A 19,608-nucleotide genomic window follows, 5' to 3' on the forward strand; every position below is an offset into this window, starting at 1 on the left:
GGGCCGTAGCGCTCATATTAGCATACAGGGTGGAGCGAACGCTAGCCCGCCTTCACTGCGGCTGCGCAGAGCTCACCGGTGTTCGAGTACCCGTGTTCGTTTTCCCTGTGTTCCCTGCTCACGGACCTCAGGCACTCCTGCTGCATAAAGACTCAGGTTAAAGTAGTGACATCTAGCAGCACTACAGAACCTATAACAGAAGAAATCCCTCGTGTTGGGCTTCGCTGTCTCCGTCAACCCCCAGGAATACCACGCCCCATCTCGCAGGGCTTTAAAGTGCAAAAACCCTAGGTGTTCTGTAGTCACCTTCTTCCATACCTAGGCTCCTGCAGATTCAGGGCCACCATATTCCCTTTAATTCCGGTGGTGGTTGTGGGTCCCTCACCTGACCCCCTCTTGTATAGATGTCTGCCCACAAAGACGTAGGCATGACTTTTTCTATTTATTTTTCTACTTTATTTTTGAAACGGGGTTTCATTGTGAAGTTCTGGTTACGCTGGAATTTGCCATGTAGACCAGTTCCGTCTTGTCTGCCTCTAGAGTGCTGGGGGTTAAAGGCACCCTGCTTGATGGCCTTTCAGCATTGACACCTGTGAAAGGTAACCCAGATTTCTGAAAGTCTCAGAAAGACCTGATTGTCCTTCTAGCACCCATGCAAAGCCTATCTGTGCAAGGCCTCCTTTCTAGACCACTGATGGAGGACTGGTTTCCCTAACAATGGAGTGGCTAAGGCTACCTCTGTCCTCCCGATACCCTTGTAGCAGCTTACTCACCCCAGCTGCCTGCCTTCCTTCTACCTATCAACTCAGGCTGCCTAGTTTCCTTTACCCTTCCCTCCTGAGCAGCCACAACCTAGCCCTAGACCTCCCTTGAAACTCAAGGTCATATTCTAAGACCAGTGGGTTCTCCAAGTGGTCTCAATGCTAATACCTCACCTTCTCCATGCAGGCAACAGAGACACCTTCCCATCCTGCTACATTCTCAGTCCCACATTTCACAGCAGAAAACTCCCTGTGTCCCCTTCCCACCTTGGCTGAACCCAGTCTAGCACACTTTAAACTGGCCGGTGGAAGAGCCTTTGTGTGCCTCGTGTCAGAGAGGACGTTACTGAGAGCAGCTTTAGCCCTTCCTCCACCCGTCTCTTGCTCCATTCTGACTTTTGAAAAGAGGAATCATCACTCTTGCCCCCACGCCTTCACCCTGTCTCTCTCCAGCTCCTTGCCCTTGCCAAGGTCACACTTCCCTTCTAAGCCAGCACACAGGGCCTCCCTCGGTACTGCTATCTCCCGTGCTTCCTCCCTCTCCGCCTCGCTTTCTCCTGGGTGCCTAGAGCCTGAAGAAGTCAGAAGAGCTCGTCAATTTCCCTAGAGCTAGAGTTAGTGATGGCTGTGAGATGCCAGGTAGGTGCTGGGAATTGGACAGAAGTCCTCTACAAGAGCTTTAGTCCCCATGGTTTTGTTTTTTGTTTGTTTGGTTGGTTTGGTTTGGTTTTTTTTAGTTTTTCGAGACAGGGTTTCTCCGTGTAGCCCTGGCTGTCCTGGAACTCACTTTGTAGATCAGGCTGGCCTCGAACTCAGAAATTCGCCTGCCTCTGCCTCCCAAGTGCTGGGATTACCACGCCCGGCTCTTGGTTTGTTTTCTATTCAGCACTTAATATCCCACAATTCTTTGCTGCTTAACCATGTGCTAGGTAGGTTCTTCTTGGTGCGCTTCCCTTTGCTGTCTGCTATCCTCCAGCACCAGTTCCCAGGTCTCCTTACTTATTACTCAGAACCCATTTTCCCACAGGAAGACCTCCTGACATCTCCCATGTTTCTCCTCTCCCTCCCCTAAGTGTTCCCCTCTGGCCCTTGCATCAAAGGTTATTTTGACTTCTTTTTCCCCAGACATCCAGTAGGGTGCCCAGATCTGGCCACCCTGGTAACAGAGCTAAGCACCTACCTATATGTCAGGGCCTATGCTGAGGCATTTGAGGTTATTGCCATGCCTTCTCTTAGTCACTGGTTAGTGAAACAAACCTAGGAAGACTAAGAGCCTTCCTCCAGTCACCAGATAACAAATGATGGAATTACAGTTCTGGTCTAGGGCCCGGGCTAGTGGCTGAACTACCAGGTGAGCCACCATCTCTCACTTTGTTCCATTTCAAACCTCCCACCCAGATCTTCCAGGCACTGTGCAGGGCCTCTACTCTGAGTGGACTCTAGGAAAGAAACCACAGGAGTGCATCCGTGCCTTCTCCTTCACTGTTACTTCCCCCTTGGCGTGAAATCATAGGTCATGAGTTCTGGCCTGTCACTGTCAGTGGGGATTTCCAGACACAGAGAGGGAGGGGATTTGGAAATGCACATCAGAGACCCATAAGGAAAGGGACAGAGATGGAAACTGGGCTCCTTAAACAGCCCATGGCACTTTCCAAAGGTCCTAGAGAGGAGGCAGAGAAGTTCAGACACTAAGAATAACATCCCAAACAGCAGTAAACTGGAAAGATGAACTTATCCCAGGGAAGCTATTCCCAAGAAGGAAAGACCAGGCTTGGGAGTACACAGCTGTCACCCCAGCACCATGGGCTCTGAGGCAGACTGTTAAGTTCGCGGCCAACCTGGGCTACATTGTACTGTCTCCAAACAAAAAAAAAAAGGGGGGGTGAGACAAAAGAAAAGAGAAAAAAATGGGAGGAACAAGAAGAGGGGGAAGGGAAAGGAGACGGGGAGGGAGAAGCAGTAGCCTTTACAGGCACATCAAGAACAACGGTGTGCCCCAGGAAAAGCCCTGCAGTTACAGGAGCATCAAGAACAACGGTGTGCCCCAGAAAAAGCCCTGCAGCAGCATCCTTCCAACCCACCACAAAGGCATGGGGGTAGAGAGAGGAACCTGGGTGAGACAGAACCACGCGTGGCCCAGACATGACTGGTGGAAACATTAAATAACATAGGTAACGGTACTATACTGGAAAATGGAACATGACCAAAGGCAGCTTGTTCTTTCTTTCTTTTTTTTTTTTTTAACTAAACTAAAAACTAGTTGAGCCATTTTTGGCAGTGGACATCTGTAATCCCAGTGTTTAAGAGGCTGAACAGGACGGGAAATCTTGAGGCTAGCCTGGGCTATACAGACATATCTTATCTAAAAACATTAAATAAGGGTGGCCACTGTAGAGTGTGTGTTTAGCGTGTATAGGGTCCTGGATTTAATTCTTAGCACCAGAAATAAATACCTATAGAATACGGATCAAAGAAATAACAACAGGGAGGGCTGGAGAGAAGGCTCAATGGTTAAGAGCACTTGCTGCCCTTGAAGAGGATGTGGGTTTTAGTCCCAGTATCCGTAAGACAGCTCATGGCTGTCTTGTAACTTGTTACAGGGAGTCTAACACCATCCTCTGGACCCATGGCGCACGTGCATATGTGCAGGTGATCACCCACAGAAATAAAAACCCCTGCTGCTCATGGTGGCACACTCTTTAGCCCTAGCACTCAGGACTCAGAAGTAAAAGGATCTCTAGGAGTTCAAGGTCAGCCTGGTCTACATTTCAAGTTCCAGGAGAGCCAAAGCTACATATGGAGACCTTGTCTAAAATAAAATAAAAACTAATAAAGTCCAATAAACACAGAATCTATCCTGCTCTGCTTGGGCTCCTCCATAAATTTGAATATCACATGGTTTGCAAATCTACACTGTTTCTACATATCAGACCACAAGAGAGACACTAGATACATATTTACAAGGCAATGGTTCTAGAGACAGAGAAACCCCTCCTTCTAGCAAAAATTCCAAACTTCAAGAGTGCAAGAGTGATTGGTTCTTAACTCTGAAGATAAACAGGCAGGCAGTGAGGCAGCTCTGCCACTAGGGGGCATAGGAGATTAGTTTACTGTAACCTTGGCTCTGGAAGCTGGTTGTCAGGTGTTGAATAAACCGCAATCTGCCTTTGACCCTATGTTTCTCCACTTGGTAGTGGGAGCACACTATCAGGAAAGCAATGCTGAGCTGGGAGCCTGTTGTGGGAGCACACACGACCCTGGACAAATCTCCCAAAGGAAGCCAGAAATGGGTTTGCTAGATAGAGGGATGTGTGCCAAGGAAGGAGGACCCAGAAAAAGCTGATCCCTAAATTAAGTCTTAAAAGATGAAAAGGTTGCCGGGTGTGGTGGCACATGCCTTTAATTCCATGCATGGTAGTAAAGACAGATGGATCCCTGAGTTCAAGGCCAGCCTGGTCAACAGAGTGAGTTTGGGCAGCCAGGACTATACAAAGAAACCCTGTCTTGAAAAACAAAAACAAAAAGATGAAAATGTTTAAAACAGGAAAAAGATACAACCCAGTTTTCTTCTTTGTGTACATGTGTGGGAGGCTTAATGTAGCCGAGGCTGGCCCTGAACCCCCGATCCTCTGGCCTCTTAACTCCCAAGTCCTGAGCTCACAGGTGTGTTCCTTGTGTTTGTCCATGTCTCGATGCCAGTCACAGGATGGTCCTGAGCACTGACAGTAAGAGGAAAGAGCAAGTTTAGGGAATGCTGGCAGTGCAGGACAAACCTTGGAGATACCCTGTACCATACCAGCAGCAGTGCAGCAGCTGTTTATTCTGCAATGTCCAGCACTCGTGCCCCGGAGGGTGGACAGCAGGAAAGCAGCAGTGTTTTAGGAGCTACACCAGAGCCCAGTCTTCCACCAGAAGGTGTTTGAGCAGTAGTAAACAGCCTACAAACAGTGGTTCTGTATTCCTGTGAAGAACCGCAGAAAACCAGTGCTCACTGGAGCAATGCTGGTGTAATCCTAGGGTCAAGTCTCTGCTGGCCTAGTAGACAAGCACTTCACAAACTGGGTTAGGCCTCCCAGCATCCTCTGAAGTAACCTGCAACACAGCAAAGCCCTTCTACTAAGAGACAGCAAAGGAGCAGACCACAGGCCATATTTATCCTTGTGGCCAATCTGGGGACGAGAACTAGAGGAGTTGGCTGCCGCAGTTTCATGGAGAAGCAAGTGGGGTCCCAGAGGAGCTGCAGGTACAGAGCCCACAAGTCTCACAGGGAGGAACCAGGCAGGGCAGTTGGCATTTGTGTAGAGTTCAAAGGAAAATGTTCTGCTAGGCCTGGTTGTATAGGCCTATAATCTCCCCTACTTGGACGGGCTATTGGTTCAAGGCCTGTCTGGGCTACAGAGTGAGTTGAAGGACAGCCTGGGTACTCTAGGACACTCTGTTTCAAGCAAGAAAGTAAAACAGTATTTAAAAAGGTATACAAGGAATTAGGAAAGATGTCACTATTAACTTATACAAATGTCCGAGTCAAACAGTCTCCTTTTGCATGAGAGGTGGGAGTTTGCCTTTTGATACTGAGTTTTGTTTCACAGGAACCAAGATGACTGGAGATGTCTGATGAGGATTCCTGACAGTGGTCCGTCTCCATTTACTCCACATGACAAGCCGTGGGGACCAAAAGGCAGAAAGCAAGGTCAGAAAGCAGGTTACTGTGGCTGGCAGTGCAAATCCAGCAGCGGATAGACTTGCCTCTGTGCAGTCTCGTCGCTTTAGCTCTACTTGATCCTTGGTCTATTCCTTCTCAAGAGGTAAACAGTATATCCTTCGAGAAAGGTGTGAGGAGCCTCCCACCCTGTACTCTCATGACTCAGATGTACAAAGATACCTCTTCAACAGATACTAACTTTATTTAGGAAACATACTAACACTAATCACATCACTTATTTTCACATCACAAAGTTGTATATTGCTGCAAGTCCACACGTTTGCTTTGTAAGCATGAGTATGTTGGCTACTCATCCAGACACCCCGATGGTCAGCTGGGGACCACATTGTTTTGTTTCTTTTTTTTCTTTTTCTTTTTTTTTTTTATTTATTTTTTTTTTTTTTTTTTTTTTCGAGACAGGGTTTCTCTGTATAGTCGTGGCTGTCCTGGAACTCACTCTGTAGCCCAGGCTGGCCTCGAACTCAGAAGTCCACCTGCCTCTGCCTCCCGAGTGCTGGGATTAAAGGCGTGCGCCACCACGCCCGGCTTGTTTCTTTTTTAAAAGATAAGGTCTTTATGTAAGCGAGGCCAGCCTGAAACTCCCTGTTAGGTCAGACCCAGCCCCAGAATCTTCCTGCCTCAGTCTCCTGAGCGCTGAGATGACAGTGTGCAGTGTGACTCCTCTAATTGGTGGGCATTTGCCAAAACCCATAACTACAAGGTTTAAAAGGCAAAATTATGCTTTGGAACTTCTCCTTCGGCTTTCAGCTTTTTAAAAAACCTTTATTTCTTTTTTGTTTTTGTTTTTTGTTGTTGTTGTTTTCTGTATAGCCCTGGCTGTCCTGGAACTCACTTTGTAGACCAGGCTGGCCTCGAACTCAGAAATCCATCTGCCTCTGCCTCCCGAATGCCGGGATTAAAGGCGTGTGCCACCACGCTCAGCTTAAACCTATATTTCAATTTTATGTTTATTGTGTTTTGCCTGCATGTACGTCTGTACACCACTTGCATGCAGTGTTCAAATAGTCCAGAACAGGGTGTCAGATCCCCTGGAACTGGAGTAACAGATGGTTGTGAACCACAATTCAGGTGTTGGAAATCAAACCTGGATTATCTAGACAAGCAGACACTGCTCTCCCACCCTACTGCCAGAGACAGGGTTTCTCTGTTTAGCCCTAGCTATCCTGGAACTAACTCTGTAGACTAGGCTGGCCTTGAACTCAGAGATCCACCAGCCTTTGGCTCTTGAGTACTGGAACTAAGGCACCACTCAGCCAGTTCTCTTATGAGCCACCTGTTTCAGCATATAAGCTCCTGAGTGCATCTCCAATGTTGTGGTATAATGCACAGCAGAGGTGCTCTGGTCTCTTCACATAGGAAAATAGGCCAGGCAGCAACTGCAGAACAGACAAGCGGCACACCAATGGATGCCTTTCTTTTGTTTTGGTTTGTTCCTGACATGTCACAGGTTAGCCTATCCATGTGTCCACTGGCTGCTTCCTTAGTCCTAGATACAGTATTCACAATTTCCATGCAGATCAATAAATGACCAAGCCTGCAAACAAGTCTGTAACAATGTAGCCATGAGACACTGCATCTAACACCTACAGCACAAAGATTGATGTAACAAGGGAAGTCATAAAAAACTCCATTTATTTGTCTGTTTGTTTGTTTGTTTATTGAGACAGGTCTCTTGTAGCCATAGCTAGCTTGAACTTGTTCTGTTGCTAAAGATGATTGGCCACATAGACCTGAAGAGAGCTATGGAGGAGCTAGCCCTCTCTGAGGTAGTTGCTACAGAACTTCAACCTCAATAGTGGCTTAAAAACAAAACAACTAGTACAATCTATAACTTTCTAGATTTAGTGAAGACATGAGAGAGCAGGTCTCTGTAAAACTGCATGTATTCCTGTCCAGTCAGGGGCACTGCACCACAATAATGTCTGTTTTATCTTTTCCTTCATTTTTATTTTATGTGTATGAGTGTTTTGACTGTGTCTGTGTTCTACATTGGCACAGTGCCTACAGAGGCCAAGAAAGGGCTTAGGTCCCTAGGAACCGAATTATAGATAGTTGTAAGCCATCATATAGATACTGAAAACTGAACTTGGGTCCCCTGGAAGGCCCAGTGCTCTAACTACTGAGCCTTCTCTTTACCCCCAGCCCATGTATGTATGTATGTGTATATACACATATACATATATTTTTTAAGACAAGGTCTTATTATGTAGCCCTGGCTGGTCTGGAACCTGTTACATAGAACAGGATGGCCTGAAACTCTCTGAGATCCCCCTACCTCTACCTTCTGAATAATGGGATTGAGAGTCTGTCACTAGGCCAATTGTTTTTTGATGTTAATAGTGGACAAGTGGATGAGAGTCTATAAATTCCATCTCAGTAATTCTGATGTAAACTGAAAATCAGTTCAATATGTAAATGCAGGGCTGAGGACATGGCTCAGTGGTAGGGAACTTGCCTAGCATGTATAAGGTCCTAGGTTCAATCTTCAGCATCTCAAAGTGTGTGTGGGGGGGGCACAAAACCTAAACTGTCAAATATAAAATATTTAAGGAGACCAGAAAACCTCTACGAACTCAGAAAATGGGTAAAGGACATTTAAAGATCTGAAATCCAGAATGCTCTAAAACAAACTGCTCTGAAAAACTGGAAAATTAAAGCAGACAGCTTATGAAGATAGGAAAAATTAAATAGTAATTTTAGTTTAATAATAGAGAAAGTAGGATGGATGGTGGTGGCACATACCTTTAATCCCAGCACTCAGGAGGCAGATGCATCTGTGAGTCAGAGGCCAGCCTAGTCTATAGATTCTGTTCCAGGACATTCAGAGCTACAAAGAGAAACCCTGTCTTGAAAACCAAAAACCAATATATATATCATATGCATACATGTATGCATACATACATATATATATTCTTAAAATGCCAACACCTAGTGTATCATAAATTACTTTAAAAATGAGCTGATTATCACCAGGCATGGTGGCACACACACACCTGTAATGCAAATACGTAGAGGATGGAAGCAGGAAGATGAATCCAAGGGCAGCTTCAGCTACACAGTTAGTTCAAGGCTAGCCTGAGCTGCATGAAACTGACTCTTGTACAAACTAAACCAAAGCAAAGCATAAACTGAGCTTCTGAGGCTCCAAGGGGATATGGTGTATATTAACAAACTTGGTTAGTTTAATGAGTGGGCTTAAATTAGATTAAGTATTTGTTTTAAAAACAAATGTTTGAATGCTGCTAAAATATAACTTCTTATACAATGTCATCACATTTTGGCTTGTTTTTTAACATCAAAAGCTAATAAATAATAAAAACATTAATAAAATAAATACTAAGTGAGAACACTTAGTATCAGATAAGAACAGTGATAAGAATAAAAAATATAAAGAAAACAATACACACCTTTTGGTAGACAAGTCAGAAAAAAAAAGGACATTAAATTTAAAGAACTGGGTATGTTGTAGGAGAAAAGCTAAGAACGTTGCTTGTGATGCAATCATGACTGAGCATCCATCAGTCTCCTTGGGCTACACCCCTGGGACTCCCAGTGGGGGCCACACAGAACACAAGGTCCACCACCAGTCTGGAACCCTGCAGAGCCCCGCACATACTCCCAATTAACGTCATTGCTTCTGAAGGCTTCTGAGTCTCAGTGGTAATGCATGGGTGAGCAGCAAGAGCTCAGCCTGGGAACGTCCTGGGGGCCTTTTGGCAGGAGCCCAACTCAGAACGGAGGCAGTCAAACTCAAAGTGCTCAGCTGGGCCTAACACCTAGAAGCCCAGCAATGAGAAGGCTGAGGGAGACCATGATTTTTGAGTCTAACCTAGGCTACATAGCAATTTCCAGGCTAGCCTGGGCTACATAGGGAGTTCCAAGCCAGTTAGGCTAACTAGTAAGATCTTGCCAGAAACAAAAATCAAGATGGTATTAAATGAACACCAGAGTTGGAGGTATAGGCCTCGGCAGTGGGCTCAGGGGAAGTGGGCGTTGAGGCTTACAACCTTCTGTAGAGGTGAGCAACAGTGGTTCCTCTTCCCTCTATAGAGTCACACGAACCCATCCTGGAAGCCAGCATGGTGGGGGAACTGGTCCACTGTGCAGAGTCCAAAGTTCTAAATGCATTTACCAGGTAGCCCAAGCTACATGAGGCTCCTTTCTGCCCTGCCTCTTCTGCCACTGTGGCCGTGCTGAGAGCTGATGTGGATTGGTGGAACAGGGAAGGATGAACCTTCCCCAGCAAAAGTGAATCTCAGCGTGGAGACAAGCACTGGCCTGACACATGCTGACTCTCAGGCACGCCAGACAGTCATGTGGGAACTAGGCGCCTGTCCGTATGATCCCGACTTCCATGGCCCCAGCACAGCCATTTGGGCCACTGCTTCTTCTTTCTTCCTCTGTGGTGCCTAGACCCTCAGGACCAGCTGAGGGAGGTTACAGGGTGTGAGGGAGGTCACGGGGAAGAGGAGCTTGCTATAGTCCTCAGAGGCAGCACCTCCCTTGGCATCCTATGTGTACAGGCTGGTACAGGGCTCAGGAAGCACAGACATCCAGAGACCTGAAGGCCATAATAGGGGCAGGGGTAGCACACAGAAGATACAGTACGTGGTCAGCCACAGTGTGAGCTGAGGGATCAGGTCACACAGGTGAATCAGATGCTGTGTGAACAGGTCCAGGGGAGCGCAGGGTCTGGGGAGAAGGCAAAAAGCTGGATGGGGACAAGCATGCCATGCTTGGTGGGCCTCAGTCACTGTGACAGAGGAACGAAGTACAAGAGTCACCAAGACTACAGAACTTCAAGGAGGCCACAGGGATGAGAGGCAAGGGCCTCACTGAGTCTAGTCAGCTTTGAGAAGAACTCTGGAAATGGAGCTGACTGGTCAAGTTGGTCAAAGAAAGTCTCTCCAGAGGCCACCTTCAGGTATGGACTCGCAGTGAGGCGCAGCAAGAGCTTCAGGCTCTGCAGAAACACAAAGACAAAAGACAGTTCTCCAGCCCCCATTCCATCTCTAGACTAGGGGGAGCGGTAGAACTCACAGACCCTGCCCTTCCCAATCCTATCCTACACTGCAGCAGCAAATGTACCCCAGGGGAACCTCAGAGGAGCTGCAGGGTCAAAGCACCAGCAGGGGGGCACCATGGGCCCACGTTTGGCAAGAAGATTCATTTGCCCTTTATAAGGGGCTGAGGCTCGGGGGCATGGAAATGTAGCCTTGGCAATTGTGGGTACAGGACAACTGGCAGAGCCAGGGCCCTGGGTGAGGGCAGAGGGTGTCTCTTACAGAGATGCTAGACAGGGCTGAGGGTTCAAGAGCTCAGAAGCAGGAGGGCTCAGGAATCCTAACCTAAATCCAAGCCAGGGCCAGGCCTGGCATGAGAGACTAACAGCCCCCCTGCACAGCAAACCTTTCCACTTTCTGGGGGTGACGTCTCACTCACTCCCTGCTCCCTGAAGAGGCAGCCGGGCCTCTGTCCCATCACCCCACAATGTGGCTGTCACCATCAGTGCGGGCCCGTCATTCGGTGTCAGGGTCTTGGAAGCCCCAAGCCTCCACAGCTGCGATGAGGAAGTTCTCAGAGCAGAGGGGCTGGTTGTTGAATGTGTCACAGTGTCCAGTGCGCCCTCGATTCAGGTCCCCATCAACGTAGAGTGCTTGACCACCTCCTCCCCCTGTGGGATGTGCAGGGGAACAGATGTCTTTCTGCTCCAACAACCACCCTTCCTTAGATACCCCATCATTTTTGTCCTTGAAGGGTCTGCTAAATAGCAATCTCAGGAGAGAGATCCCTCAAACTACAGAGGTTCCTCTAGAAGCACACGTTTACCTAGGTCTGGCTCCCTACCTAACGCTTGCTTGCTAGACCTTAGTTTCTATCTCTACCCCAAACAACCCAGGTCTTTTTCCTTTGCTTAACTGAGATGTCTACTACTGGTGGTCAACAAGAAACTGGGCACAGAGGCTTCAGCTACCCACAAGTCCCCTCCGAGTACAGGCAAGACCCAGTCTGGGGTGAAGGGGACAGGTGCCCACCAATGATGAGGCAGTCGTTGCCTCCAGCCATGAACATGGACTCAGTCTTAGAGGGCAGGTTGAAGTGCCGGGCGGCCAGGAAAGGGGAGAGCCGATCAGCAGGGTCTGAAGAGCAGTGGCTGATGAGGGAAGGGCTGGCTGCTGCCTCTGAAGACTTGAGGGATGTTGCCTTGGTCAGCTCTGGGTGTTTGATGACCACCCACTCGTAGCGCTGCACTTCCGGCTGCAGCTGGGGATGAGTGAGTGACAGTCACAGTTACTGCCATGTGACACCTCATTGGGCCACCTCACATACTCCAAAGCTACAGCCCACCTCCATCCCATGACTCTTGTGAATCCCTGAGTGGGGATTGTGGCAATGACATGCCACATTGCAGATGAGGCCCTGCTAGCTCTTGGGGTTCTCATAGTCTAGCCATCAAATCCAGAGCAAACAACAGAATGCTTTAGATCTTGGCCACAGTGAACAGTGGAAATAAAGCTGGGCTCCTGTGCAGGGCTGCCCAGGTCCATGGCCTGGTGACTTCTACCAGCCTCTGGGACAGCCTGGGGTCAGAGAAACCCTGGCCCACTGCAGACTGGGCCTGCATTCAGTTTTGGAGGGAAGGTTGAAGTGCTTAGAACATCTGAGAAAATAGGAACAGCTGGGGCAGGAGGGAGTGGCCAGAGGGACCCCACATTCAGTCCAACTCACCCTAAAAACAAAGCATTCTCCAGTCCCAAAGAAGCCCAGCTTGCCTCCGAATTTAGTCCTCTCGCTCCAGTCTGTTGACAGGTAAGCCCCACAGACCTGAGGAGGGAACTGGGTGAGACTGTGCCTTCTGCCCTCAGGAGCACCCTCCTGTTCCGGTGTGCTGAGTGACCAAGTCTCAGCTTAGGACTGGTGTAGCCTGCATTCTTCTACCACTGAAGGCAAAAAGCGGTATGGGAGAGGGCTGAGTTCGGGGAAGTGAGCCCTCTGGGTCACTTTTGTCGTCCCCTGCCTGTGGCACACTCAGGACTTGGTAGCAGCTTAGTGAGCCGGGCTTCTCACCTCCTTTTGAGTGGTCTTGATGAGCAGGAGGGTGGGCTCGTGTCCTTCACACTGGAAATAGAACCTGGGGGCAGAGAGCACATGTGCTACCTACCCTGCATCCCCTCCCTGGCCCTCCCAACTTCAGTCCCAAGGCCTAGGGACTATGTCCCTATCCAGCCACCTCTGTCCACAGTGGCCAGGAACTTTGCACCTAGTCCAGGCTGCCCTGGTGTGACAAAGGAGCGGATTCCCGGTGTAGTCCCCCTCGGGCAAAGCTGAGTGCTGGAAGCAGAAAGCAGAGACCCAGGGAAGCTGAGCCCTGGACCTGAAGAAGGTGAGGCTTGCCACTGTGGCACTCAGGCATTCCCAGGGGCTGGAAGAAGGAACTCAACCAAACCAGAATGCTTGTGTGGTTGGAGGCAGGGCCTTCAGGTTGGGGTAGGGTGGTCAAGAGTTTGTGAATTGTCATTTGAGACTTGAATACTACCTGTACCTGAGCAAGCTAGCTTGGAGGGTAGAGTGCCCCTGTTAGAATGCCAGAGGCTTACACAGTCAGAGCCCCACAAAGGGGAGGGGCACCTGGTTCAGGCCTGTGATGGACGTAGTGGTGAGGATAGCAGGGAGGTCAGGGCGAACTCTCTGAGTAACTTCCCCTAACAAGTCTGAGCTCTTGAGACGGGAACATTGACATTTGTTTCGTCATGGTGCCTACATAGGGCCCTCAGCTGTGGTACACACAGCAAGGACCTCCATGTCTACCTGTCCTGGAAATGACAGAAAGCCAGGACGAGAGGCTCCTGATTCTCAAGCCTTGGAGGACGAGGCATGACCTCCGAGGGTCCCAGGTTCAAAGGCTTATCTCCAGCTCCTCTATGACTTCCTGGAAGTGGAGTGCAGGATGTGACTCTCAGGTGTTGGGGGCCCCTCACCTGCTTAAGCTGTACCCATGCTGCAGTGATGAGAAGAGCAGGAGGGGTTGGCAGAGGGCAAAGCGCTCAGGGATCCAGGACCAAATGTCTCTCATCTCCTTCACGCTGACAATCTCTGAGTGGAAGTTCTCTGCATGGACAGCTAAGTGCACAAACTGCCTGGGAAAAGCGAGGAGGGATCAGAGCCCACAGTGAGCATAGTCCTGACTCTACCCCTACTCTGTGGCCCCACCGCTTCATTTTGGAACACAGCCTAGAAAGGGTGTCTCACCTACCCAGCCAGGTTGGCAGCCTGGTTCTGGGTGCCAGTTGGAAATGGGGTGAAATTATTCCTAGAAGTCCCCCCTCCCTCCTGATACATGGGAGAGTGCCCATCCTGGAGGCACAGAGGACAAAAGCCATTTTCTTTAAGAAACTAGGACAAATGAAGTAAGCCTCCAGCAAGACAAGACTGCAGAGCCAGCCAAGTACCAGCAGATCACATAACTGAGGCAGAAAGATTGGCAAACAGACAGACAGACAGACAGACAGTGCCTGCATCAACAAGCTAAAGCAGCAAGCAGAAGCCAGCCCATGAGAGCCACGCAGGCCTTGGGAGACACCAAGCAGTAGAGGCAGAGGTGGCTGGAAGAAAGGCAGGGCAGAGAAGGCAAGCATCAGGGTGCAGGTTCAGACCTACCTTTTAGAAAGTGAGACACTGAGAAACAGGAGGAAGCAACGGACACGGAGAGGAAGAAAAATAAAACAGACAAGGTGAGGTTAGTGGTGGGTACCGGTCCCCAGATATGCCTTCCTTCGGGTCCAGGAGAAAGTGACCTCCATACCAGCAGCCAGCCATGTGTCAGTAACCTACAGAGTCGTGTCAAATACCATGACTCTTCCCAAGCCTGCTTCCAGGGATGGGAGGCCACAGTCAGCATTCAGAAGAATGCCAGCCATGAAGCTTGGAGCTAGAAGGGCAGAGCAGGGGCAGTTCTGATGTGACCTCTAGGAGGGCAGCCTAGCAACTGCTGGACCTTCTGACCCCCTGGTAATACCCAGCTTCCTTGTCTTGTTAAGGCCATAACTGCAAAGCCCTTCCTGCTTTCTAGTGTCTCTGTATCCACATGTGAACAGGTGGACAGACAGAAGGCTAGAAGCAGACTCATGCTCAGACTTCAAGGATGCGTACCACTAAAGCTTCCCACTCCATAGATGCAATATGCTCACAGTACAGGTACGCACACAGTACAGTACAGGTGCACACACAGGAGCACACACACATGCATACACACACACACACAGAGTACAGGTGCACACACAAGAGCACACACGCATGCATGAATACAAGCACACACACACACACAGTACAGGTGCGCACACACAGGAGCACACGCATGCATGCACGCATACACATACACACATACACACACACGCACGCATGCATGCAAGCATACACACACACATACACACAGTACAGGTGCACACACAGGAGCATACCACATGCATGCATACAAGCATACACACACACACACACACACACAGAAGCATGGGCACACATAGGAGCACACACACATGCATGCATACAAGCATACTCACACACACACACACACACATACACACAGAAGCACGGGCACACATGCACATGACCCTGGGAACCACCTACCTCTTCTGTTTGACAGTTATACCCTTCTGCCTCAGTGCTTTCTCATTGGCCATTTGCAAGAGCTGGATCTCCTTTCGGGAAAATAGGCGGATGGCAAAGGCCTTCTCTAGTAGTTTCTCAGGGGACACTGTCTTGGCAATGTCCTTGACAAACATTCGGATGTCTTGCTTTACATTGTCTGACTCAAGGGGCTGTCCTGCTCTCACCTTGTGGAAGAACTTGAGGATGGCCAGAGCAACTCGGTACAATACTTTGTAGCCTTCTACAAGGAAGACATCAAAAACACGGGCAAAGTAATTGAGGGGCAGCTCCCCAAAGAGCCATCGCTGCCAGTCAGAGTAGACCTGCAGGACGTCCTCTGACACGGCCACCATCAGTTTGTGGGCTGCCTGGCAGTACTTGTTCACCAGGTCCCCAAATGTCATACAGGAAGACTCAAAGGCCAGGAAGCTCTGGTCAATGAGCTTCTTGGTGGGGTCATTGCAGGATAAGATGCGGCAGGCTTTTTCGAAACACTCAGCTTCATCGATGCTGTAGTGCAGTAGCAAGGCCACCACAGCAGGCAGGGCAGGGCAGAAGGAGATGTCAGGGAACTGGTTGGCAATACACAGGAGGATCTTGCGCACAGCCCCTTCACCCCGTGTGTTCAGGCAGTAGGTGGGCACCTGGGTGTTGTCTACAAACTCAGGCAAGGGCAGACCTCTGCTGCTGTGCTTGCCCACAATCTTCCCCACAATGTCACTGTACACGCTGGCATCGGGTGTCACTGTGCGGCAGGGGATGTCCCGGATCAGGCGCTGGTACACTCTCCCGCGCAGGGTGTGGCTCTGAGCCCAGTAACCCTGCCGTGCCAGCTGCTTCAGCTCCTGTAGCTCCGTGCAGTTCAGCTCCTTTGGCCCCAGGTCCTGGATGGATGCATCCATCTTGTCCTTATCCACAAAGCAATTGTACCCTGGGGGGTCCATGGTGCCCAGTGTGCCCACAAGGCAGGTCCTAGGCTGCCAGGAAGGGAACAAAAAGCAGCTAAATCCTGCAGCCCCGGCTTCGGGGGTTTTCTGTTAACCAGTCTGTCATCCCACACACCCTGTAGGATTGAAAACCATTTTAGTGAATGCATTGAAAGTACACATTTCAAAGGACTTGGGTTTTTTGTTTTTTTTTTCATTTTTTCCAAAAAGGCCTAGAAAGATAAACAATGGCTCTGAGAAGTCATCACTGACTTTGGAGAACAACTTCTCTTCACAGAGCTCATCTGCTCTCAGATAGGTCATATGCTCCAAGCAATGAGAAGCTGAGGACAGGCTCCCAGCAATGCTCGGAAAGCCTGACTCCAACGTGGGCCAGAGAGATGGCTGGATGGTTAAGAGTGCTCACTGCTCTTCCAGAGGACCTGAGTCCAATTCCCAGCAACCTGCTCAGGAAGTTTAAAACTGTAACTCCAGTTCCAAGGGATCCAATATCCTTTATGTGCACTGCACATAAGCAATGCAGACAAATACTCATACAGAAAATAACAAGATACATAAAATCATGAGATTAGTCTTTTCTTTTCTTTTCTTTTTCTTTTTTAATTTTTCAAGACAGGATCTCTTTGTGTAGCATGGGCTGTCCTGGAACTCTTTTTGTAAACGAGGCTGGCCCAGAACTTAGACATCTGCCTGCCTCTGCCTCCTGAGTGCTGGGATCAAAGTCATGTACCACCATGCCCGGTGATAAATCTTTAAAAAAAACATTTAAAATTAGTTTTATTTACCTGTATGGGTGTTTTGCCTACAGATGTCTGTACACCTTTGCATGCCTGGTACCCAAAGAAGCCAAAGGAGGGTGTCAAATCTACTGGGACTGGAGTTACAGACAGTTGTGAACCACCATATGGTTCTGAGAATCGAACCCAAGTCCTCTGGAAAAGCAGCCAGTGCTCTTAAGCACTGAGCCCTTTCCAGTCCCAACCTCCATCTTTAAAAAATATAAATACAATTATCTTTAAAAATACTTAAAAGAGCCAGGAGGTGGTTGCGCACACCTTTAATCCCAGCACTTGGGAGGCAGAGGCAGGTGGATTTCTGAGTTCAAGGCCAGCCTGGTCTACAGAGTGAGTTCCAGGACAGCCGGCTATACACAGAAAAAAAAACTCAAAAAAAAAAACCAAAAAAAAAAAAAAAAAAAAAAAAGCCCAATTTTGCTACAAACAGCTTTCTACTTGGGAAGATCCACTTAGGCCACCGTATCCTAGGGGCTATCTAAAAAGGGACAAAGGACAAGAGGAGCCTGCTAGACAGTGCTTGCTCTCAGCCTTGAGTGTCAGGCAGGGGCTTGCTGGACAGTGCTCTCAGCTTGTCAGGCAAGCTGCAGTCGGGTGGGCTGAGGACACACCTGTGTTTTGCTCGCTATGCTGGATGGAACACTGTACCACCGGGCCACACCCCAGTCCCAAGGAAGAAGTTCTAACACAGCTTCATCTTCATCTGACCGCCAGCCTAAAGGCTAAGCTCCCGACAGGTCATTCCAGCGGAAGCCACTGGTAGAGTAAGACAGAGCCTGGGGTGGAATTCTGTAGTAACCGTGTTGAGGGACAAGTGGAAGGTGCTGAAATTTCAAAACCAGACACTTAGTTCCAATTAAACTTCAGCTAGGAGTCTTAGGGGAGATGATAGCATCTCACTACCTGGCAGCCACTGTGATCCAGACACACATATGGTGTGGGTGAGCAGGGTATAGTGCACCATGCTTGAAACACCAGAACTCTGGAGAAGGGGAATCACAAAGATCATGAGTTCAACCCCTGACTAGGCTACACAGGAAATCCAAGACTGAGTTACATAGTGAGACCCTACCTCAATGACAGATAAATAGGCTTTGGAGAAAAGGCCCAGCAGTTAAGAGCATGGGGTGTTTTTATGGAGGATCTGAGTTCAGTTCCAAGCCCACATGTCAGGAGACTCACAACAGCCTGTAGTCTCAGATGCAGGGGATCTGATGTCCTCTTCTGACCTCTGTGGGCACCAGGCAAACACATGGTACACATATGTACATGCAGGCCAAATACCCTTACATATAAAATAAAATACATTAAAAAAAACAAAACAAAACAAAAACAGCCAGGCATAGTGGTACACACCTTTAATCCCAGCACTTGGGAGGCAGAGACAGGCAGATTTCTGAGTTTGAGGCCAGCCTGGTCTACAGAGTGAGTTTCAGGACAGACAGTTCTGTTATACAAAGGAACCCTGTCTCAAAAATCAAATTAGACAGACAGACAGACAGAGGGGGTGATGAAAACCTTGCAGGGCATGGTGTTGCATGCCTTTGTGAGTTTAAGGCCTATCCTGGCTTACTACAGTGAGTTCTTAGCCAGATGGGGCTCTATAGTTAGACCCTGTCTAAACAAAAATCAAGCTTAGTCTTAGACAGAGAAGCACAGGCAACCAAGGACGACTGGCTGAGAGGTGGAGAAATAGCTGTCCCCAGGGAAGAGCCCTCCAGTTGGTTATCCAATACCAAGTAGTCAGTCCTGAAATCATGTACATACAAGTGACACCATATGGACAGAGAGGTCATATCTACATATTTGTGTGTGTGTGTGTGTGTGTGTTGACAACAATTAAAGAAAATGAGATCATGAAGTTGAGAGAGAAAGTGGGGAAGGCTTGAAGGAAGGAAATGATGAAACTACATTATAATTTCAAAAAATAAGAAAATTATTATAAAAATAAATCTTAAAAAAGGTATGCAGGGTCAGGCGGTGGTGGCACACGCCTTTAATCCCAGCACTTGGGAGGCAGAGGCAGGTGGATTTCTGAGTTCGAGGCCAGCCTGGTTTACAAAATGAGTTCCAGGACAGCCAGGGCTACACAGAGAAACCCTGTCTCGAAAAACAAAACAAAACAAAACAAAACAAAACAAAACAAAACAAAACAAACAAACAAAAAAGGTATGCAGGTAAAACACTCATATACATAAGATTAAAAAAAAAAAAAGCAAGTGGAGGAGAGGAGCTCAGCTGGAGAGCGCCGGTCTAGTATGCATAAGTGCTGGTCTAGTATGCATAAGGCCTTATGCTTGGCTTTCGGCACGAAGACAAAAAGAGAGAGGGGAGAAAAGAAGAGGAAAGGGCAGTGGATGAGAAAGGCAGGGGTGAGAAGGACTAAGAGGTCATGTACATCAGCTATAACAGCCTATTGATCTGGGTTCTGAAGCTTACACAAAGGCTGCTGTCCTGGGCACACAAGCCCAATATTCACCCACATACACTGAGCTGACCTTTCTGATCTGGATGGTAGAACTGTCCAACAATGTCACAGGGGTCCACTTCAGTGACTTGCGGTAAATATTCACACCACTCTGATTTCTCTTGCATCTAGAAAATCCAACTAGAAAATAAATAGAAAAAGTGAATGCTACTGAGTTAAAATAATTTTATTTATTGTTTATTAAGACAGGGCTTCTCTGTGTAGCCCTGGCTGTCCTCAAGCTCTGCCTCCAGAGTGCTGGGACTACAGG

The 19,608-nt window shown here is 48.5% G+C and overlaps 1 protein-coding gene across 8 annotated transcripts in view; it reads right to left on the reverse strand.

Moving 5' to 3' along the window:
• Nucleotides 1–8,446: 8,446 nt before the first annotated feature.
• The window catches only part of Tbc1d24 (TBC1 domain family member 24), a 30,271-nt gene continuing 19,109 nt past the window's right edge, over nucleotides 8,447–19,608 (reverse strand). For 2 of the 8 annotated variants that reach the window (XM_029471287.1, XM_029471290.1), the window contains exons 6-13: nucleotides 19,369–19,478; nucleotides 15,109–16,106; nucleotides 14,143–14,160; nucleotides 13,464–13,622; nucleotides 12,553–12,616; nucleotides 12,214–12,309; nucleotides 11,520–11,748; nucleotides 8,447–11,158 (exon numbers count right to left, since the gene is read on the reverse strand). In XM_029471287.1, the coding sequence (XP_029327147.1) occupies nucleotides 11,004–11,158; nucleotides 11,520–11,748; nucleotides 12,214–12,309; nucleotides 12,553–12,616; nucleotides 13,464–13,622; nucleotides 14,143–14,160; nucleotides 15,109–16,106; nucleotides 19,369–19,478 (1,829 nt within the window). In that variant the 3' untranslated portion in view covers nucleotides 8,447–11,003. Of the gene's footprint in view, nucleotides 11,159–11,519; nucleotides 11,749–12,213; nucleotides 12,310–12,552; nucleotides 12,617–13,463; nucleotides 13,623–14,142; nucleotides 14,161–15,108; nucleotides 16,193–19,368; nucleotides 19,479–19,608 lie in introns of those variants that run through there. The other 6 variants (XR_003835286.1, XM_029471288.1, XM_029471289.1 and 3 more) reach the window with 6 other exon arrangements.

Source organism: Mus caroli, chromosome 17 (genome assembly GCF_900094665.2).
Source record: "Mus caroli chromosome 17, CAROLI_EIJ_v1.1, whole genome shotgun sequence".
Lineage (NCBI taxonomy): Eukaryota > Metazoa > Chordata > Mammalia > Rodentia > Muridae > Mus > Mus caroli.